The sequence below is a fragment of the Oncorhynchus clarkii genome, chromosome 18, assembly GCF_045791955.1.
Source record: "Oncorhynchus clarkii lewisi isolate Uvic-CL-2024 chromosome 18, UVic_Ocla_1.0, whole genome shotgun sequence".
Taxonomy (NCBI): domain Eukaryota; kingdom Metazoa; phylum Chordata; class Actinopteri; order Salmoniformes; family Salmonidae; genus Oncorhynchus; species Oncorhynchus clarkii.
Window position 1 is genome coordinate 41,548,032 of NC_092164.1, and position 21,394 is coordinate 41,569,425.

At 42.8% G+C, this 21,394-nt stretch overlaps 1 protein-coding gene and 1 pseudogene across 1 annotated transcript; one reads left to right on the forward strand and one right to left on the reverse strand.

The window, feature by feature from the left end:
• Positions 1–5,338: 5,338 nt before the first annotated feature.
• LOC139373526 (transmembrane protein 79-like) lies at positions 5,339–12,200 on the reverse strand. The gene is made up of 5 exons (XM_071114146.1): positions 12,012–12,200; positions 10,613–11,482; positions 9,734–9,928; positions 9,339–9,567; positions 5,339–6,791 (listed from the first exon to the last, which is right to left on the reverse strand). Exons 2-5 carry the CDS (start codon positions 11,292–11,294, stop codon positions 6,599–6,601), a joined length of 1,299 nt encoding a protein of 432 aa, XP_070970247.1. The 5' UTR covers positions 11,295–11,482; positions 12,012–12,200; the 3' UTR covers positions 5,339–6,598.
• A 2,150-nt stretch (positions 12,201–14,350) lies between these two features.
• Positions 14,351–20,819, forward strand: LOC139372325 (protein misato homolog 1-like; annotated as a pseudogene).
• The last annotated feature ends 575 nt before the right edge of the window (positions 20,820–21,394 follow it).

Genomic DNA, 21,394 nt, shown 5'->3' on the forward strand with positions numbered 1-21,394 from the left:
ACACATGCTTTGATAATTGTTTGTACTATAACCTGTTAGTTCATATGGCTTGACGCTGAGATAGCGATATATTGCTATCTAAGGCCGAGACCAGACACGGTGGCAGAATAAATTCAACCACACATTTGTTTCATTACAAAACCGGAGAGAAACCTCTGTCTGGTGAAGTCCACAAAACATATTGTACGTAACAAACAGTTGCTTGACTTTACTGTAGGTCATGTTTCTGACATTTTTGGACAACTGATTTTGGAACCACTGAGTTACTGCAAGTCGCAACGAAAACAGGAGCCACCTCCACTATTGAAGCAACATTTCAACATATACTAAGCTTAGGTGATAAGTACAGTGACAACTAAAAATATACCAAAAACTATTTAGTTTAATCACCTTAAGGTACATATGTGGCTGTGGAATGGTACGGATTTCTGTGTCTGTCTGTGCAAGTAGAAAAAACATGTTGACTCACCCTACTTGAAGAGAAACGCCAATGCCATCCTCCTAAACGGTCTCTGACTGTTGGTACACACTTCTAGTTTGTTGTCCTAGGCTACCTGGCTAAAATGCTTGAGCTCTAGCCTAACTTTCTTTTATGGGCAACGATGTGCCAGGCCAGCCAGTTAACATTAGCATGCTACATGTCGGTGTGTTTTGTTGTCATATACAGTTGAAGTCGGAAGTTTACATACACTTAGGTTGTAGTCCATTAACTAATTTTTCAACCACTCCACACATTTATTGTTAACAAACTATAGTTTTGGCAAGTTGGTTAGGACATCTACTTTGTGCATGACAAGTAATTTTTCCAACAGTTGTTTAGATTATTTCACTATCACAATTCCAGTGGGTCAGATGATTACATGCACTAAGTTGACTGTGCCTTTAAACAGCTTGGAAAATTCCAGAAAATTGTCATGGCTTCAGAAGCTTCGATAGGCTAATTGACATCAATTGGATGTGATCTGTGGATGTATTTCAAGGCCTACCTTCAAACTTAGTGCCTCTTTGCTTGACATGGGAAAATCAAAACCTCAAATTTTTGTAGACCTCCACAAGTCTGGTTCATCCTTGGGAGCAATTTCCAAACGCCTGAAGGTAACACGTTCATCTGTACAATCAATAGTACGCAAGTATAAACACCATGGGACCACGCAGCTGTCATACCGTTCAGGAAGGAGACGCGTTCTGTCTCCTAGAGATGAATGTACTTTGGTGCAAAAAGTGCAAATCAATCCCAGAACAACAGCAAAGGACCTTGTGAAGATGCTGGAGGAAACCGGTACAAAAGTATCTATATCCACAGTAAAACAAGTCCTATATCGACATAACCTGAAAGGCCGCTCAGTAAGGAAGAAGTCACTGCTCCAAACTTGCATAAAAAAGCGGTTTACAACTGCACATGGGGACAAAGATCATACTTTTTGGAGAAATGTCCTCTCGTCTGATGAAACAAAAATAGAACTGTTTGGCCATAACGACATCGTTATGTTTGGAGGAACAAGGGGGAGGCTTGCAAGCCGAAGAACACCATCCCAACCGTGAAGCACGGGGGTGGCAGCATCATGTTGTGGGGTGGCAGCATCATGTTGTGGGGGTGCTTTGCTGCAGGAGGGACTGGTGCACTTCACAAAATAGATGGCATCATGAGGGAGGAAAATGATGTGGATATATTGAAGCAACATCAGTCAGGAAGTTAAAGCTTGGTCGCAAATGGGTCTTCCAAATGGACAATGACCCCAACAATTTTGCCAAAGTTGTGGCAAAATGGCTTAAGGACAACAAAATCAAGGTATTGTAGTAGCCATCACAAATCCCTGACCTAAATCCCATAAAAGATTTGTGGGCAGAACTGAAAAAGCATGTGCAAGCAAGGAGGCCTACAAACCTGATGCAGTTACACCAGCTCTGTCAGGAGGAATAGGCCAAAATTCACCCAACTTATTTTTATTTAACTAGGCAAGTCCGTTACGAACAAATTCTTATTTTCAATGATGGCCTAGGAACAGTGGGTTAACTGCCTGTTCAGGGGCAGAATGACAGATTTGTACCTTGTCAGCTCAGGGATTTGAACTTGCAACCTTTCGGCTGCTAGTCCAACACTCTAACCACTGTGGGAGTGGGAAGTTTGTGGAAGGCTAGCCAAAATGTTTGACACAAGTTTTAAAGTTAATGCTACCAAATACTAATTGAGTGAATGTAAACTTCTGACCCACTGGGAAAGTGATGAAATAAATCACTATTCTGACATTTCATATTCTTAAAATAAAGTGGTGATCCTAACTGACCTAAGATGGGGAATTTTTAAAGGAATAAATGTCAGGAATTGTGAAAAACTAAGTTTAAATGTTTTTGGCTAAGGTATATGTAAACTTCCGACTTCAACTGTATATATACACTACTGTTCAAAAGTTTGCGGTCACTTCGAAATGTCTTTTGTTTTTGAAAGAAAAGCAACTTTTTGTCCATTTAAAATAACAAATTTATCAGAAATACAGTGTAGATATTTAATGTTGTAAATGACTATTGTAGCTGGAAACGGCAGATTTTTTAATGGAATATCTACATAGACGTACAGGGGCCCATTATCAGCAACCATCATTGCTGTGTACCAAAGGCATGTTGTGTTAGTTTATCATTTTAAAAGGCTCAATAGAAAACCCTTTGCAATTGTTAGCACAGCTGAAAACTGTTGTCCTGACGAAAGAAGCAATAAAACTGGCCTTTAGACTGGTTGAGTATCTGGAGCATCAGCATTTGTGTTCGATTACATGCTCAAAATGACCAGAAACAAATAACTTTCATCTGAAACTCGTCAGTTTATTCTTGTTCTGAGAAATGAAGGCTATCCCATGCGAGAAATTGCCAAGAAACTGAGGATCTCGTACTATGCTGTGATCTACTCCCTTCACAGAACAGTGTAAACTGACTCTAACCAGAATAGAAAGGAGTGGGAGGCCCCGGTGCACAACTGCGCAAGAGGACAAGTACATTAGTGTCTAGTTTGAGAAACGGACGCCTCACAAGTCCTCAACTGGCAGCTTCATTAACTTCTTCTCGATCCGTGTCCTTTCCACGGGATGGTTGAGCTAATGTTGGCTAATGCGATTAGCATAAGGTTGTAAGTCACAAGAAAATTTCCCAGGACATAGACCTATCTGATATTGGCAGAAAGCTTAAATTCTTGTTAATCTAACTGTACTGTTCAATTTCCAGTATGTATTAGTGAAAGAATACCATGCTATTGTTTAATGAGTGCACAATTTTGAACATGTAAAGTCATTAATAAACTATTTAGGCACATTGGGCAGTCTTGATAATACAACATTTTGAACAGAAATTAAATGGTTTATTGGATCAGTCTAAAACTTTGAAAATACACTGCTGCCATCTAGTGGCCAAAATCTAAATTGCACCTGGGCTGGAATGATACATTATGGCCTTTCTCTTGTATTTTAAAGATGATGGTACAACAAATACAAAAGAACGGTTGTTTTTGTCTTTGTATTATCTTTTACCAGATCTGTGTTATTCACCTACATTTCTTTCACATTTCCACAAACTTCAAAGTGTTTCCTTTCAAATGGTACCAAGAATATGCATTTCTTTGCTTCAGGAACCGAGCTACAGGCAGTTAGATTTGGGTATGTAATTTTAGGCAAAAATAACCACAAAACACCAGTCTCAACGTCAACAGTGAAGAAGCGACTCCGGGATGCTGGCCTTCTAGGCAGAGTTCCTCTGTCCAGTGTCTGTGTTCTTTTGCCCATCTTAATATTTGATTTTATTGGCCAGTCTGTGATATGTTTTTTTTCTTTGCAACTCTTCCTAGAAGGCCAGCATCCCGGAGTCGCCTTTTCACTGTTGACGTTGAGACTTGTGTTTTGCGGGTACTATTTAATGAAGCTGCCAGTAGAGGACTTGTGAGGTGTCACTAATGTACTTGTCCTCTTGCTCAGTTGTGCACCGGTGCCTTCCACTCTTTCTATTCTGGTTAGAGACAGTTTGCGCTGTTCTGTGAAGGGAGTATTACACAGCGTTGTACGAGATCTTCAGTTTCTTGGAAATTTCTCGCATGGAATAGCCTTAATTTCTCAGAACAAGAATGGACTGATAAGTTTCAGAAGAAAGGTCTTTGTTTCTGGCCATTTTGAGCCTGTAATCGAACCCACAAATGCTGATGCTCCAGATACTTAACTAGTCTAAAGGCGGACAGTTTTATTGCTTCTTTAAATCATAACAGTTTTCAGCTGTGCTAACATAATTGCAAAAGGGTTTTCTAATGATCAATTAGCCTTTTAAATGATAAACTTGGATTAGCTAACACAACGTGCCATTGGAACACAGGAGTGATGGTTGCCGATAATGGGCCTCTATCCCTATGTAGAAAAAAAAACATTCAGCTGTTTCCAGCTACAAAGCCATTTACAACATTGTCTACACTGTATTTCTGATCAATTTGATGGACAAAAAAGTTGCATTTCTTTAAAAAACAAGGACATTTCTAAGTGACCCCACACTTTTGAACTGTAGTTTTTTAAATTTATTCCCAGCCCCCGTCCCTGCAAAAGGACTTTTGCCTTTTGGTAGGACGTCATTGTAAATAAGAATTTGTTCTTAACCATCTTAAAGGTTAAATAAATACAACATTTGAACTTCCATCCTCTCAGGCCAGGGGCACAATGTATTGATTTATGGTTGGATCAGAATCACTATTATCATTGGCCAGTATTGAGAATTAAGTTAAAACCACAAGTCCAAATCCCTATCTCCATCCATGGATAATTCAGGAAAGGGACAATTTTATCTAGATAGCCATCAGAGGACAACGAGATGCAACAATTCAAGTTTTACTTCTGTCAATGAAGTTTGTTTTCTGATGTGATTGGTCTGAAGCCAAATCCAAACTGGCTTCCCTTAACACTTTTGTTTTGGCGCGCAAGGACCATTCACAGCTGAGCGCACTCAGTTTAGCTCAACACTGATTGGCTATTATTTTATACTTTTATCAAGGGGGGGGGGAAATGCTTGTTGACTTCCCTTGCATTCAGTGCTATGGGCTGCAACAATGCCATGCTGTTTGACCAGACAGCATCATATGCTATGCATACTGAGAGGGGCGCTGTTTTGTACGCTCGGACGCTTTCTCCAGTGACATACATTCAGCCTCTTGCAAATCGAAGGAAATATATGAAACACAGACTAAAGATACAAAACAACATATGTTTTTCTTGGTTAATTCCTTGGGGAAGCCTGGCTTCCCTTGGCATCCATGAATACACACCACTGCTTTTGAACTAGTTACTGTCAATCCTTTGGCTTCATGATGTCATGACAAAACGCAAGATTAGTAGCTACTTTATTATGTGAATCACATCATTCCATTAAGATAGTGTAAACATTGAAAGATAATGCCCAAAAGAAATACAACAATTATGAGCTGTCTTCCATATACAAACAGGACAATGTATGTGCATTGGTTATGGTACTGTACAGACATAATTAACGTAACACATTCTTAAATAGCTATCAATTAACATTCTTCATTCCCATTCATTGTGGTAGTAAATGCTGTACTATTGTAGAAAGGAAATACATGTAAACATGGCACAGTTGAAGAAATAATAAAATATCCACATGGATTTTATGTTATACGCATTCAAAAAAGTCAACTCCGCCCTAGGTTCATACTTCAATGTTGGCACTTAAGTCTTCTTACATTTTAATAACTTGGGGAAGACCACCCCCTTCAGGATGTACTGTATAGTGCCGACTAGTCATGTCGTCATAGCTCATTATGAAACCTTCCAGTGAAGCTCTGGACCATCCTTCACCAAAGCCATGAGATTAGAATAAAACACAATTCTAGTTAGTAAGGATATACTGCACAAAGTTGTGTTTTAGGCAACAAACGGAGGAAAACAGACGGGGAAGAACAACCTGGATTGTCCAATAATTATTTTTTTAAACGCTCATTTTCCTTTGCTACATTAAAAATTCTTTTTTTTTACGTTTTGTGCCTAATGAACACAACCCAGGCCTTACATGTCTTATTTTATGGATGGTCCATTCCTCTTTGGCTTATGTACGGCATAAGACACTTTATATCACAATCATTCTACTACAGGTAACTTCATTGGGGTGGCTAACTGTTACTAGCCCCACGTCATCTTAATGAATTGTCCAGCTCTCCATAAACCATTGTTCAATGTGATCCAATATGTTCCAGATGAAGGACATGAAATCCAAGAACTTGATTCTTCTCCCTTACTCCTTCCAAACAAACATCATGACAATGAGTGGGTGCCAATTGAACTATTCACTCAAATTATTCAGTAGGGCAAAACACTGAGGAACTCGTGTGTTATATTGTTGATAACAGACTTGCATCTCAGAAATGTATTCCTTACGCTACATGCTATCTGCAAGGTTGCACAACGTTTGCCTAAGGAACGTGCCTCTGATCTATCAGAAGGCAAAGTGTACATATGATACTGTAGGTATAAGTTACATGGTAATATCTAATTCTTTCAGGTTTAAGTATCTAGGGACTGGGGGTCCATTTAATCTTCAGGATTGGACGTATCTACTCCTCTTCCTCCTAGCCCCACCAACTCTGCCTGGGAGGTGGGGTGGTGGTGGGCGGGGCCACATCAAAGACAGCCCCTTCACTGACTGACGAGCACACAAAGTAGAGGTTGGCGCCCAACATGACCAGTATGGGCAGGAAGGAGAGGCCGAAGCCCAAACCCCTCACGCTGCTGCCTAGGGTCACACACACCCAGTAGATCAGCCTGTAGGGTGAGAGATCACAACAAGATCAGCCAATTGGGTCACACAAACCCAGTAGATCAGCCTATAGAAGAAGTGACATTGGGTGAGTTTGTTTTGCATGGTCCATGGAGATAATATACGGAGAAGGTATGTAAACACGTACAGTACCAGTTAAAGGTTTGGACACACCTACTCATTCAAGGATTTCTTTATTTTTACTATTTTCGACATTGTAGAATAGTGAAGACATCAAAACTATGAAATAACACATATGGAATCATGTAGTAACCAACAACAACAAAAAAGTGTTAAAATAAATAAATAATGTAAGTAGCCACCCTTTGCCTTGACAGCTTTGCACACTCTTGGCATTCTCTCAACCAGCTTTGAGGAATGCTTTTCCAACAGTCTTCAAGGAGTTCCCACATATGCGGAGCACTTGTTGGCTGCTTTTCCTTCACTCTGCAGTCCAACTCATCCCAAACCATCTCAATTGGGTTGAGGTCGGGTGATTGTGGAGGCAGGGTCATCGGATGCAGCAGTCCATCACTCTCCTTGGTCAAATAGCCCTTACACAGCCTGGAGGTGTGTTTTGCATCATTGTCCTGTTAAAAATGAATGATAGTCCCACTAAACACAAACGGGAAGGCGTATCACTACAGAATGCTGTGGTAGCCATGCTGGACTGTCATGCTGGACTGTCGTTTCTCTTTGCTTATTTGAGCTGTTCTTGCCTCAATATGGACTTTGTCTTTTAACACATATGACTGTCTTGTCACAACTGATTGGCTCAAACTCATTAAGGAAAGAAATTCCACAAATTAACTTAACAAGGCACACCTGTTAATTGAAATGCATTCCAGGTGACTACCTCATGAAGCAGGTTGAGATAATGCCAAGAGTGTGCAAAGCTGTCAAGGCAAAGGGTGGCTACTTTGAAGAATCTCATATTTTGATTTGTTTAACACTTTTTTGGTTACTACATGATTCCATGTGTTATTAGATCGTTTGGATGTCTTCACTATTATTCTACAATGTATAAAATAGTAAAAATAAAGAAAAACCCTGGAATAAGTAGGTGTGTCCAAACTTTGACTGGTACTGTAAGTGTTTACAAACATCATTAGGTTAGAAAAGACAAGGATAACAATGTCGGGTAAAAGTATGGATCGGTGATAAGCAATGTTCCCTCTGGGACTGGCCCCCAGAATAAATATTAGCCCACAGAGAGAAGCACGAGATTGAACTTCACTCTAGAGTAGTGGTCACCTATTGGTCAATCCAAGGCATTCCTAGTCAAACATTTCAGGGAATAAAATAAATAAACGCTTCCCCCCCCCCCCTGTTTATTTTTTGTCTCAGACTGTTGCCGGTTAGGTGCACCAAATTCAGCTGCCCTGCGTGCCGGGTAGACAACTGTTGCCGTTTTGTACCATTTCATGTGTCTGAAGGTACAAACTCTGCCTTCCTGGCGGGCCCGGAGAGCAAATCAATTGCACTATAGGCCTACCGCTGGCCAATCGGATGGCTCAGATTACAGTTTCTGCAGTAACGTAGCAGGCAAAAAAGGAAAGCTACCGCAACGTTTATACTGTGAGATTTTAAAATGTGTAAAACCATGACTAGAGAGAGACTCAACACACTCATAAAAAAACAGCAGCTCTTTGCTGTGAGTTCATGTTTAAGTTTTTACTCAGCACTGTCAACACTTGTAGGCCATAAAATGCACAGTCTTCCCATTTCCACTCAGTGCTCCAACAAGCACTGCAGCAGCAATGAATGAGTAGGAAAGTGTACCTATAGGCTTGCGTTGTTGTTATTATTATTAGCGGATTGGGTCATTTTTAGTATCGAGAAATGTTTCACTTTCTCTGTTCATAGGAGTAACATGAATTTATGCATGAGGCAGAAACGATGCGGTGCGACTCGAGTTTTGCCATCAGCTAGAAGAATGTGTCCCTTTTTGGTCAGTGGAGGAAAGGGAGAGCAGAGGGATGTTGACAGGCGGACCCTCAGTCTGCTGCTCTCTCCCTCTGCTGACCATCAGACGTAGGCACAATCAGCCCAGAAAAATACAAATAAAAGCTAATTATTTGGTTGTGCCTTACAAGTAATACAACAGATCTATTACAGGTGTTATCATATAGCCTACCTCAAATTTTAAAATATACTTTTAATTTTTTTTTTAAATGGCCTGAACAACAATGCATTGGCAGGGCAACTCATTGCTTCAGTACTCTTTTTAATTGGTTAATGTTGCACAGGCGTACACTTTTTAAGTCATGTGTAAAAATGATCTGAGCGGCATTTTGACTCAGAAAGTGATCTTGACTCAGAAAAGTTTGGTGACCACTGTTCTAGAGTTTTCCCTGTTAACACTATCAACGTTTCCCTTTACTGTGGTAGTTGTGTTCTAATCAACGGAATATTAGCCACTTTCAATGCAACATACTGAAACAAAAAACTTTGCAAGAGATTTCATTGTAATAAACATACAACGCAAAACACACTGCTACCACTGACACTAAGTGGTGAACACACACACACAGGCAGTCACAGGCATTCACCTGCCGAAGGCAAAGACGACGGTGAGCAGGGGCACCATCTTGAGCAGGTCCTGGCTGATGTAGGTGGCCATGACGGCCAGCTGCAGGAAGTAGAGTAGGAAGAGGGAGAGCGAGTCGCCCACGTAGTGCCGGTGGACTGCCACCTCCCGGCTCTCCTCCCCCACCTTGGCCTCGTAGAGGGGCGTTAGGGCGCCGTAGCGTAGCCGCGCCAACCCCTGCACCAGCACACCTGGGAGAGGGGGTGGGAGGTAGAGGAAGATTGGGAGAGTACCAAAAAAAGTGATAAAAACATTAGCATTGCCCAGAGCAAAGAAGTAACACACATTTAGTCTATTCAATAATCTCTAATAGGTGATAACATATCACAGCCCAACCCTAATAGTCCACAGTCTTACCTAGCATAATGGGTATGACAGCAAAGAAGGAGCAGCGCAGTGTGTACACCAGCCTGAGAGGGGCGCTGTCCAGGGGTGGGGCATCAAAGGGCAAAAGGGCATATCCGCCCCACACAAGTAGAGGGAAGAGAACAGCTGCAGCACCAATGCCCAGGCCAAGTTTCAGAACATCCCCACAACTACCACCACACATATCTAAATAACAGAGAAATCTGGGTTCAATAAAACTACAGCCAAACCTGGGGAAAATTGGGTTTGTAAAATACAATAACTCAAAGTATTAATTAAAAAAATTAAAACAGCCATCTCTTGAGGTCGATGACGATAGGAAATATATGTAGACGTCTTATTATGCTGCCTCAAATTTTACATGACAATTTTCATACCAATTTCTCACAACAGGAAAGAGATTCATTTTTACATTTTATTAACTTAGCTGACAGTCATATCCAGAGCGACTTTCATCTTAAGATAGCTAGGTGGGGCAACCACATATCACAGTAAGTACTTTTCCCCACAATAAAGTAGCTATCAGGGGTGAGGAGGGGGTGCTGTGGGATTATTTCAGATACTCTTTTGAAGAGTTCGTTTTTCAGATGTTTTTGGGAGATGGGCAGGAACTCTGTTGTCCTAGCTTCAGGGGGAGTCATTAGAGCTAAAAACATGTCTAATCAGAGGGGAAAAGATCAGATAAAACGATTATGTAACCTACATTTTTTAGAATCTAGTTGTGTTGATATACCGTTTATTGAAAATTTTACATGATGACAAATGTTTTTCTTCTTCATAGGAATGTACTTGAATCCCTACACTGATTAGAACTTAAATGGAACTGACCCCAATTAGTATTAATGGTATTGGTCCGGCACTGGTACATACGTGTGTAGTTGTCCGGCTCCTCTGTCCACTGTGGGTAGTAGAGTACTGGTGGGGCTGTTGGTGTCTGGGGCTCTAAGAAAGGTCTCTTCTCAGTATCCATCTCTCCATACCTGCTATTTTCAAGTGGGAACTCCTCCCGTTTGCTAGATGGACGCACTATCACTGTCGGAGTGAAGACCTGCGCAACCTTCTCTGGCATCCAATTCACTGGGCCTTCCTCCCCCTCTTCCTCATCATCTGCAAGCGAACCATCCATTTCCTCACGTTGGCCTCCCTCCAACTCATCATCTCTCCATCTCTCTCCCTCTGGCATGCTCTCTCTCCATTTTGCCTTTCGCTCACTCTCTGGCTGGCTCTCCTGTCCCTCCAAAAGCTCTGTACTCCCTCCTATCCTCTCTGCCTCCCTCTCCTCCTCATCCCCTTCAGCTCCCTCGCTCTCAGACACCACACCTCCTTTCTCCCCCTCTCTGTCTCCCAGCCACAGCAAAGTGCTAGGCTCCAAGGCAGCGGAGCTGGTTTCCTTTTTCGCCTCTTGCTTCTCATCCTCTTTTTCCATCCCCCTGTGCTCTAGGCCCTGTTGTTCCGTTCCAGGTGTTTGAGGTCCTGCAGCGGTAGACCCACTGGTTTTAGAAGGCCCTCCGGCTCTGTCTTCATCTGGATTTAAAGTCAGGTGCACGGACATCACTGTTTCTCACCTGTCTCTATCTGTATGATATTCCTGTCTGGGCTGTGTTGTGTGTGCAATTATTGGCCAGTGTGTCTTCCTGCAAAGTGACTATTTACTTTTCAGTTTCAAGATTTACAATTATATTCCATAAAACAAGTTGGTGCCAAACCTCATTCTCATAAGGTCAAGTTCTATTCATTCACCTGAAAGGGAAGAGTGATAATACAATGGTTTGCAGGCACACAGTAAACAATCCATTTGATAAGCTAATGAGCTGACAGTCATCAGTGAGCATTGAACTTTGAATCTTTAAAATGGATGAAGTGTACCTTCCTCTACGGAGTGCGATTTATCAACATTCTAAAGCGCACTGCACGCACGAGAGACATATTGATTTATATTCTACTACTAGTAGCCTACCAATGAGATGCAGTTGTTTAATAATGAAAAAGCTATTCCTACTTTAATATAGGCGTAGTACGGAAACGGATTACTTTAAAAATAAGCAATGTCGCAATAACTTGTTTTGTGGGTCTGGTTTAGAGTATCTGATTTTGCGACAACATTGCGTTCTCCGTTTTCGCACTATGTCCATATCGCAAAAACGTTTTTGTGGGTCTCTCTGGTCTCCAGATATTGGACCTTATCCTACCTATCCAGTGCCATTAAATCCATGACATAAGGAACTGAACTGATGTACTTAGTTAGTTAGTCGTAGTTAGACTGACTTACCCGACGTCTAGGCTGCATGCTGCTCCATAAGATTAAAATAGTAAAAACGTGGAATTGGCTCAGTGCAAGAAGGAAGTGTTTTTCAGATTTGTGTCGTAATGTGAAACTCGAGTAAGGTTGAGTTGTTTGACAGGTGCGGCAAGGTAAATCGTTGCAGGAAAGTTTTTGTGGTTACTCATATCGTGTGATAACTCCACCCACGGTGACGTTTCGTTTTGTAGTAGGCCACAGTGCACATTTTTTTATTTATTATTTTTTTTATTTTTAAACAATGGCGATGCCTCTCATAATTAGGCTGTATTGGTTACCCATAATTGTATTATAGCACTGCCTATTTCATTGTCTAAATACATATTAAATACATGCTCTCAAAATAGGTTTTCCTCGCATTTATAATAATTACACTATTCAAACATAGATTTTCATAAATCGCAGGTAGGTTTATTACTATACCGCTCGTCACTAGTCTATCGACAGTCTACTGTACAAGGAGGAGACTGTCTTACTGCGCTCCTGTAATACATACTGGGACGGCAGGTAGCCTGGTGGTTAGAGCGTTGGACTACTAACTGAAATCTGTTGTTCTGCCCCTGAACAAAGCAGTTAACCCACTGTTCATAGGCCGTCATTGAAAATAAGAATTTGTTCATGACTTACCTAGTCAAATAAAGGTCAAATAAAAAAAATACTAACGTGCTGCATGTTTGCCTCCACGGCGAAACGGAACAATTGTATTTTTATTTAAACAGGGAGTCATATTGAGATTAAACATCTATTTTACAAGAGAGACCTGTATACATTACAATAAAAACAGAATAATATAACATACACATATGTGTATAAAATAATATAATTCAGCACACAATGACAAAATAAACACTATTTTGAAAAACGTTTCAAAGAGCGAATCATATTCGTTCATGTACTTCTTATTAGCCAATAGTAGACGCTATTGCCTTCATCAAGGGTGGGCTCCTTCTGAAACTTGCACCTGTTACAGTGATCTATAAATCTGTTGTCATGTTTGCTTGCCATGATGGAGCATCATATTCCATATTCTAAGAAATCTTGTAAAATTAACAGATTTATGCATTTGTGATATATTTTTGATTAGAAACTGGGTGGTTCGAGCCCTGAATGCTGATTGGTCTACAGCCGTGGTTTATCAGACTGTATACCACGGGTATGACAAAACATTTAGTTTTACTGCTCTAATTACGTTGGTAACCAGTTTATAATAACAATAAGGCTCCTCGGGGGTTTGTGATATATGGCCAATATACCACACCTAAGAGTCGCGCATAAGAACAGCCCTTAGCAGTGGTATATTGGCCATATACCACACCTCCTCGGGCCTTATTGCTTATTTACCTCATAGACCTCAGGATGGGTATCCTGTTTAGAGAAGTCAACTCTGGCACTATTCTAACTTCGTCTGCACACATTGGTGGAATTTACAGGTTGATACCCATCTGCATGTGCTCTATGGCAATTCTGGAAACTGATGATGTTTTTGCAAGCTAGCTAGCTACTATTTTAGCTAATCACAAGTGCAGTACGTGGTTAGCTAGCTAGCTAGCAATGTCAATAGTTGTGGCTAGCTATCGTACATTCAAGCTGAAATAGCCATGCTAACAATACGGGGAAGAGTGGTGTTTTGGTACACAAAGCAGAGGGTGCAGCGAAAGTGAGCGAGGAGAGGGTGTGGCCCACAGTTGACTGCAACAACCATTGACAGCCAGCTAATGTTATAGACAGCAAGAGCAAGACATAACTATAAATTCACTATTCTATTGATGCCACATGACTGGGAATACAGATATGCATCTGTTGGTCATAGATACCTTTACAAAACAATGGGCCTCAGGCTCTCGTTACGGTATTTTTGTGCATTCAAATTGTCATCGATAAAGTGCAATTGTGTTTGTTGTCTATAGTTTATGCCTGCCCATACCGTAACCAAATTGCCAACATGGGGCACTCTGTTCACAACGTTGACATCAGCAAACCGCTTGTCGACACGACACCATACACGTGGTCTGCGGTTGTGAGGCCGGTTGGATGTCCTGTCAAATTATCTAAAATGACTATGGTAGAGAAATTAACATTTCATTCTCTGGCAACAGCTCTGGTGGACATTCCTGCAGTCAACATGCCAATTGCACCCTCCTTCAAAACTTGAGACATCTGTGGCATTGTGTTGTGTGAAAAAACTACACATTTTAGAGTGGCCTATTGACCCCCAGCACAAGGTGCACCTGTGTAATGATCATGCTGTTTAATCAGCTTCTTGATATGCCACACCTGTCAGGTGGATGGATTATCTTGCCAAAGGCGAAATGCTCACTGACAGGGATGTAAACAAATTTGTGCACAAAATTTGAGCGAAATAAGCTTTTTGTGCAAATGTAAAATCATGAGGATCTTTTATTTCAGCTCATGAAACCAACATTGTACATGTTGTGTTTATATTTTTGTTCAGTGTAGATTACAACATTCCATGTAGCTAGCTAACACAACAAGGAGAGAGAGAAAAAAGACAGGAGGGGAGTCTCTATGAGCCTGGGAAGGATCCCACCGCTCTCACGTGGTGCGTCTGTCTGTTTGTGTGTGTGCCTGCCTGCCTGTGTGTGTGTGTGTGTGTGTGTTTCCCTCAAACCTTGTCTATGTGTATGAAGTAAATAACTGTTCTTTGCAGGGAGGGCAATGTAATGATGCCCAAAGAGAGCCTGCCAACAAATGACTCCTTCCTCCCAGACCTGGACAAGCTAGACGTATGACACACAAACACCATGCACACTACGTCTCTTTCCTAACGTTTAAAAAAACTAAGATAGCCCAAAAACATCCATAAGCCTTTAACCCCTTAGCCGATTGCATGTCTGAAGGAACCAGATAGGTGTAAACAATATTGCCGAAACTCCCTGTATCTCGTTGGAAGGCTAGGTGGAGCCGCCTCCATATTACTTACACCGGTCCAATAATTGCTGTTCTTCAAACACCAAAGGTTTGGGGCTCAGTGCAAGAAAATTGGAGTTGTTGTTGGACCAGGCATAACAATTCTCATTCAAGTGTCTCATTCTGACAGTTAATTTTATGTCCAGAAGGGGGAGATATTGGCTGAGGTTGATTTGGACCCAACTCCAGTGCCTCACTGTTCCGGTAAGGGTCGAAAAACTAAGCATTTTGCCACAGTGCAGGTGCTCTGTGGCAACAAAAAAAAGGTGATTTATAAGTTAGCATACTATTATGGGTGTAAACCTGTATGACCAGAAATGTGGTCAAAGAGGATCAGACCAAGAAACGAGCGGTTTTCTGTCACTGACACACTTCCTTTTCACCGAACCGAGTTTCCTGTGTAGGGACGGTTGCCATGGAGACGGCTGGAGAGCAATGTGAGGGTATGGTCAGACTTCTTGAGGAGCCACCTGCACCCTCACACAATCTGTCATCCACGAGTACAACAACGATGGGTGAGAGCAAATAGTAACAGACACAAATAGTAACAGCCAAAGATGCACACCCAAAGAGTTGACGAGGTGGAGAACAGATAATGGACTTGAAATATTACATACGCTACATTATTCTCAGTGCCTTTCTTAGTCATATTGTGTGGCTGGGTCGATTCCAATTATTTTACACAGAGTACGGGTCGCCTACCGTAGAGCTAAAAACATTGAAGACAGTGTTGTCCAATCAGACATCAGCCAAGGCGCAAACAAGACCAGCCTCCTGCATATTCCCCCGGCAACAACAGGTGTGGCAATTGTACTCAATGCCAGTGTAACAGTATAACTTTAGACCGTCCCCTCGCCCATACCCGGGCGCGAACCAGGGACCCTCAACATCTCTTCGTTACCCATCGCTCCACAAAAGCCGCGGCCCTTGCAGAGCAAGGGGAACTACTACTTCAAGGTCTCAGAGCAAGTGGCGTCACCGATTGAAACGCTATTTAGCGCGTACCGCTAACTAAGCTAGCCGTTTCACATCCGTTACACCAGTACACCACACGTATGACCGGGTCGAGACATAAAAATCTACAGTACCATCCATTGTAATTCTCGCAATGTGATCTATGTGATTCGCTGCCTGTGCTGCTTATTTTACGTTGGAGTTACGCACTAGGTGGCAACATTGACCACAGCCTGAGTACCAACCTGTATGGTCTACCAGGCTGTCTCCCATTAGCACCACCAGCTGAAGAGAGTTTTCTACCTAATTGTCTTCCCCATGCCCTATATGAACTTGTCCATTCCTTTTGTGATTATTCTGAAGAAGGTCTTTTAATCTTGTCTAATAAAACAATGTATTGGTAAGCGAGCGGTGCGCCTTTTCCTGTCCAATGATGTCCACACAGAGTGCGTTTCCCATATACCACAGCAGAACTAACTTGGAATTCTTAGGAAAATAACTTCATTTTGGCATTGTGTCGCTAGGGAGGCCCACAATCTGGAAGTGTTTGGCCAGGGGGAGGCTCTGCTTCAGGGCTCAGTGCTGGAGGATCTAGAGGACAGACTACACTTCTTCATAGAGGGCTACCTACAGGTAACTGACTGGTGATCCTCTACCATGACTCTCCATTACGGGTTATCACCAACCCTCATTCTGCAAAAGTACAAGACTGGAATATCTAAAAAGATCCATATCCACCCAAATATACTTTGGTCTTTACAAAGGCCCCATTTGGTACAATCACTCCTTGAATGATTGATTTTCATCAGTTTGTCATCTCTCCTTTCTCCCTTCCTTCTGCCATCCCTCTCCCTCCCAGGGGTTCCAGGTGCTGTGTGACCTGGCCGATGGCTTCTCCGGCCTGGGTTCAAAGGTCACTGAGATGCTGCAGGACTCCTATGGGGGACGGGGCATCTTGAGCTGGGAACTTGCACCTGTTAGTCACCCAGACACAGTGAGTGACAAGAGGGAGGTTGTTTGCAGTGTATTTTCAGGCAGTTCCCGCCCAACCCCCCTCCTTCCCCCACCTCAACTACGGCATGATTCAGACAGACACCACTCTCTTTCTCTCATCTATCATCAATCAAACTTATTTATAAAGCCCTTCTTACATCAGCTGATGTCACAAAGTGCTGTACAGAAATCCAGCCTAAAACCCCAAACAAATTAGTGGATTCGGCTATTTCAGCCACACCCGTTGCTGACAGGTGTATAAAATTGAGCACACAGCCATGCTATTTCCATAGACAAACATTGGCAGTAGAATGGCCTTACTGAAAAACTCAGTGACTTTCAATGTGGCACCATCATAGGATACCACCTTTACAACAAGTCAGTTTGTTGAATTTCTGCCCTGCTAGAGCTGCACCTGTAAGTGCTGTTATTGTGAAGTGGAAACGTCTAGGAGCAATAACGGCTCAGCCACGAAGTGGTAGGCCACACAAGCTCACAGAATGGGACCACCGAATGTTGGAAGCGCGTACGAATCGCACACACTACTGAGTTCCAAACTGCCTCTGGAAGCAACGTCAGCACAAGAACTGTTCGTCGGGAGCTGTATGAAATAGGTTTCCATGGCCGAGCAGCTGCACACAAGCCTAAGATTTCAATGTGCATTGCCAAGCGTCAGCTGGAGTGGTGTAAAGCTCGCCACCACTGGACTGGAACAGTGGAAACACCTTCTATGGAGTGATGAATCACATTTCACCATCGAAGTCCGACGGACTAATCTGAGTTTGACGGATGACGGGGGAAATGCTACCTGCCCCAATGCATAGCGCCAACTGTAAAGTTTGGTGGATTAGGAATAATGGCCTGGGGCTATTATTCATGGTTCGGGCTAGGCCCCTTAGTGAAAGGAAATCTTAATGCTACAGCATACAATGACATTCTAGAGAATTCTGTGCTTCCAACTTTGTGACAACAGTTTGGGGAAGGCCCTTTCCATTTTCAACATGACAATGTCCCTGTGGCCAAAGTGAGGCCCATACAGAAATGGTTTGAGATCGGTGTGGATGAACTTGACTGGCCTGCACAAAATCCTGACCCTATCGAACACCTTTGGGATGAATTGGAACGCCGACTGCGAGCCAGGCCTAATGGCCCAACATTCGTGCCTGATGTCAATAATGCTCTTGTGGCTGAATGGAAGCAAGTCCGCGCAGCAAGGTTCCGAACATCTAGTGGAAAGCCTTCCCAGAAGAGTGGAGGCTGTTATAGCTGAAAAGGATGGAACAACTCCATATTAATTTTGGAATGAGATGTTCGATGAGCAGGTGTGCACATACTTTTGGTCATGTAGTGTATATAGACTCGATTGAGCTGTAGTGCAAATGATTGACATCGCTCTCTCCCCTTGTTGCTTGAGAGGATTTTTTTTTTGTGTGCCACCCCTAAGATGTCCGACAACCCCAAAAATGTGTATTTTTGTCTCCTCCATCCGTCGCTCTGGTACCACTCCAGCTCTGTGCTGGCTCTGGCCCTGGACTCCCTCACTGTGCCCTACCGGCTGAGGTACAACAGCGCCTCCATGTGGGAATTTGCCGAAGCACTAGCCGTGTCCGGGAGAAAGGAGAGTGCTGGGTGCTTTCTTTAACCAGGTCTCTACTGTATGTCAGAAAATATTGTATCCCAATGAGACTAATCTGGTTAGTTAAAAAAAAAAAAAAAAAAATTTAATCAGGTACAAGTACTGGTTGGCTTCAGTTATCCCCCTCAAAGAAACCATTTGAAGGGATCGTCCAGGACACAAGATAACCATTATGTCTTCCCCACATAGCCTACTATATTTATCAGGTTTACTGTGTGTGTGTGAGACATTCGGGTTTTAGTCTGTTCTCTTCCGTTTGGTGCCTAATGAACATGACCGAGGTGTGTGTGTGTGTGTGCGCGCGTGTGTGTATGTTTCTCAGGTGGTGGCTGCGTACGGAGCCCTCCCCTTTCCTATGGCGCAGGGCAACTCTCTCCCTGACACCCTGGGTGACTTGCTGTGGAAACCCCTATCGGCTTGCCCCGAGCAGGCCATGATTGACCGAAGCTGCACACAAGCTGCTCAAGGGTTTAGAGTTGCAGAGTCTGGTTAGGTGAGTCAAAGAACATGGCTGTTATGTTACTATTGCGTTACTCTGTCGACTGCAAGTGTATTTCTGGGGCATGGAGGCCTATGTGTACCAGTGGAGGCTGCTGAGGGGAGGACGGCTCATAATGATGGCTGGAACACAGCGAATGGAATGGCATCAAACATTAGGAGACCATGTGTTTGTATTTGATACCATTCCACTCCAGCCATTACCACAAGCCCATTCACCCCAATTAAGGTGCCACCAACCTCCTGTGATATGTACATATGGGTATTCCAACACATAGGGTTTAGAGTTTTAGATGCAAAACGCCAATACCACTCCGGATGTGTATCAGAAAAGTGATTTTTGTCAGCGTTTTTCAAAGGTTGAATTAACATTGTTGCAGATGTATTCAATGGTTCTGAAGGTGTGTGGAAACGTTGCTGATGTTAATGTGCGTTGCTGTAACGTTGCGGTCCCATCTCCAGCCAGCTGAGACCAGGGATGCAGCCGCCCACCCCGCTGCATAGCCTTGATTGTAGGGAAGACGTGCTAGCCTCCTACATCAATGCCCACTACCCTGCTACGCCTTGGTGAGTGTCAACCTCACATACACACTCCCATACAATACCACATGTATTCAAACACACACACACACCAGCACGGACAATGTCACACACTCGCATACAGGCAGGCTCGGAGACATGGCCACATGCACGCATTAAACACACACTACTGTAGTATTTTGATAGCCTACACCGAACCAATCCTGCTGATTTTTAAACCAGGAAAATCACAGTTTACCATTTCTTTCTCCCCTGTGCAGTTCGGTCCACCTTGTATCAAGCCCCAGTAAACTGACCCCGCCCTTCCCACAGATATTCAGCCAGTCCTTGGGTCCCCAGGGCTTTCTGCAGAGTCAGGCCCCTCCCCCCAACTGTAAGTAAATCTAATCTTGATGTTTCTGGTCCATTTATCTGTGGTTTGTCCCATATCTCTCACTCTCCGGATCTCTGTCTGCTCTTATCGAAGTCTGTCTCTATCTGACTCGGTCCATGCCTCTGTTTCTGCTATCAAGTTTTATTAGTGCTATGTACAGGATACACATGGTGTACACTTTCCAATGAAATGCTTACTTGCAGGTTCCTTCTCGACAATGCAACAACAATTATAAAATATACCAATATGAACATAACGTAAATGGCTCAGTAGAATGAAATATATATATACATATATGTGTATAATACGGGAAGGCAAAATGTATAGTAAAATATTTACACATGTATCAGGGAAGGGGGATTGGGGGGCAAGTGTTTTAAATTTGGTAGTAGTATAATAGTAAACTCCATGTTGTCTGGCTACACAAGTGATTTGTATGTGGACATTCAACCCTTTGTCTTTCTCCCCGTCAGTCAGTTCTATTTCTCTCACTGTGCCCAGATCTCTGCCTCACAATATCTATCACTAAATAATTTATTTTTATGCCTCACTATGCTTGTACCCAACAGTCTCTCATTATTGGCAGGTCCTTCCCTCTATTTTATTCTCTTCCACAGCGAGGTCCCCTAGTCTCCTCCGGGTGCACACCTGCCTGCACTCGTCTCCGGCCCTGGGCCCGTGGCTGTTGGAGCTGCAGCGTGTTGCCAGCGCCCTGGACCCCCGCCGCATCGCCCCCAGCTTCCTCTCGCGGGGTACTGAGCTGGCCGACTTTCAGGAGTATCGGGAGCAACTCGGCCTCCTGGTTCGCTGTTCCCGCGACGATAGCAGAGGCATGATGCGACGATCGATTGACTGACATCCACAAGAGTAATTTTCTCTTTTCCGTCTTCTGCATTGTTAGCCCAGAACGATTCTGCACACTCCATACCATCCGAATAGATGGGTCTCGATGGACCGCGACTGGAATTGACAGACCCACCCGTCCACATTGTATAGTCACCAGAGGATCAACTCGAGATCATACAGACTCACTTAGACTTGATAAGGATTGGGGATTCTGGTTGGAAACAATGGACTCGCTGTTTGAGATGGTGACGGAGAACTGTTACCATAGAATATTGAGGTTTTAATTGACAAAAGATAATAGTTGGACAGTGAAACTAAGTCCTTATGAAATAAGAGAGAAAATAGGGTGATAGAATAAGAAAAGGTCGATGAAGGGATAATATGGTAGGCTACATATGAGAACTGATAGTCACTTCCCCCTCAAGTTTCAGAGTTTATTCGCCATGTGCACAGGATACAACAGGTGTAAAACATTAGTGACATTTTTACTTTGATCTCTTTCCCAACAATGCAGTGATAATATAATTCCCCCAAAAATAATAAACCACAAGAATGGAAGTGTGTGTACACATAAATGTTAATCAT

What these genes read in the sequence shown, in the direction of transcription:
- LOC139373526 (XM_071114146.1), bottom strand. Translation starts at nt 11,294, where the DNA reads ATGTCCGTGCACCTGACTTTAAATCCAGATGAAGACAGAGCCGGAGGG. An exon ending in TGTCATACCCATTATGCTAG is followed by an intron (nt 9,568 to 9,733) that starts GTAAGACTGTGG and finishes CCCCTCTCCCAG; the next exon opens with GTGTGCTGGTGCAGGGGTTG. An exon ending in GTCGTCTTTGCCTTCGGCAG is followed by an intron (nt 6,792 to 9,338) that starts GTGAATGCCTGT and finishes CTCACCCTACAG; the next exon opens with GCTGATCTACTGGGTGTGTG.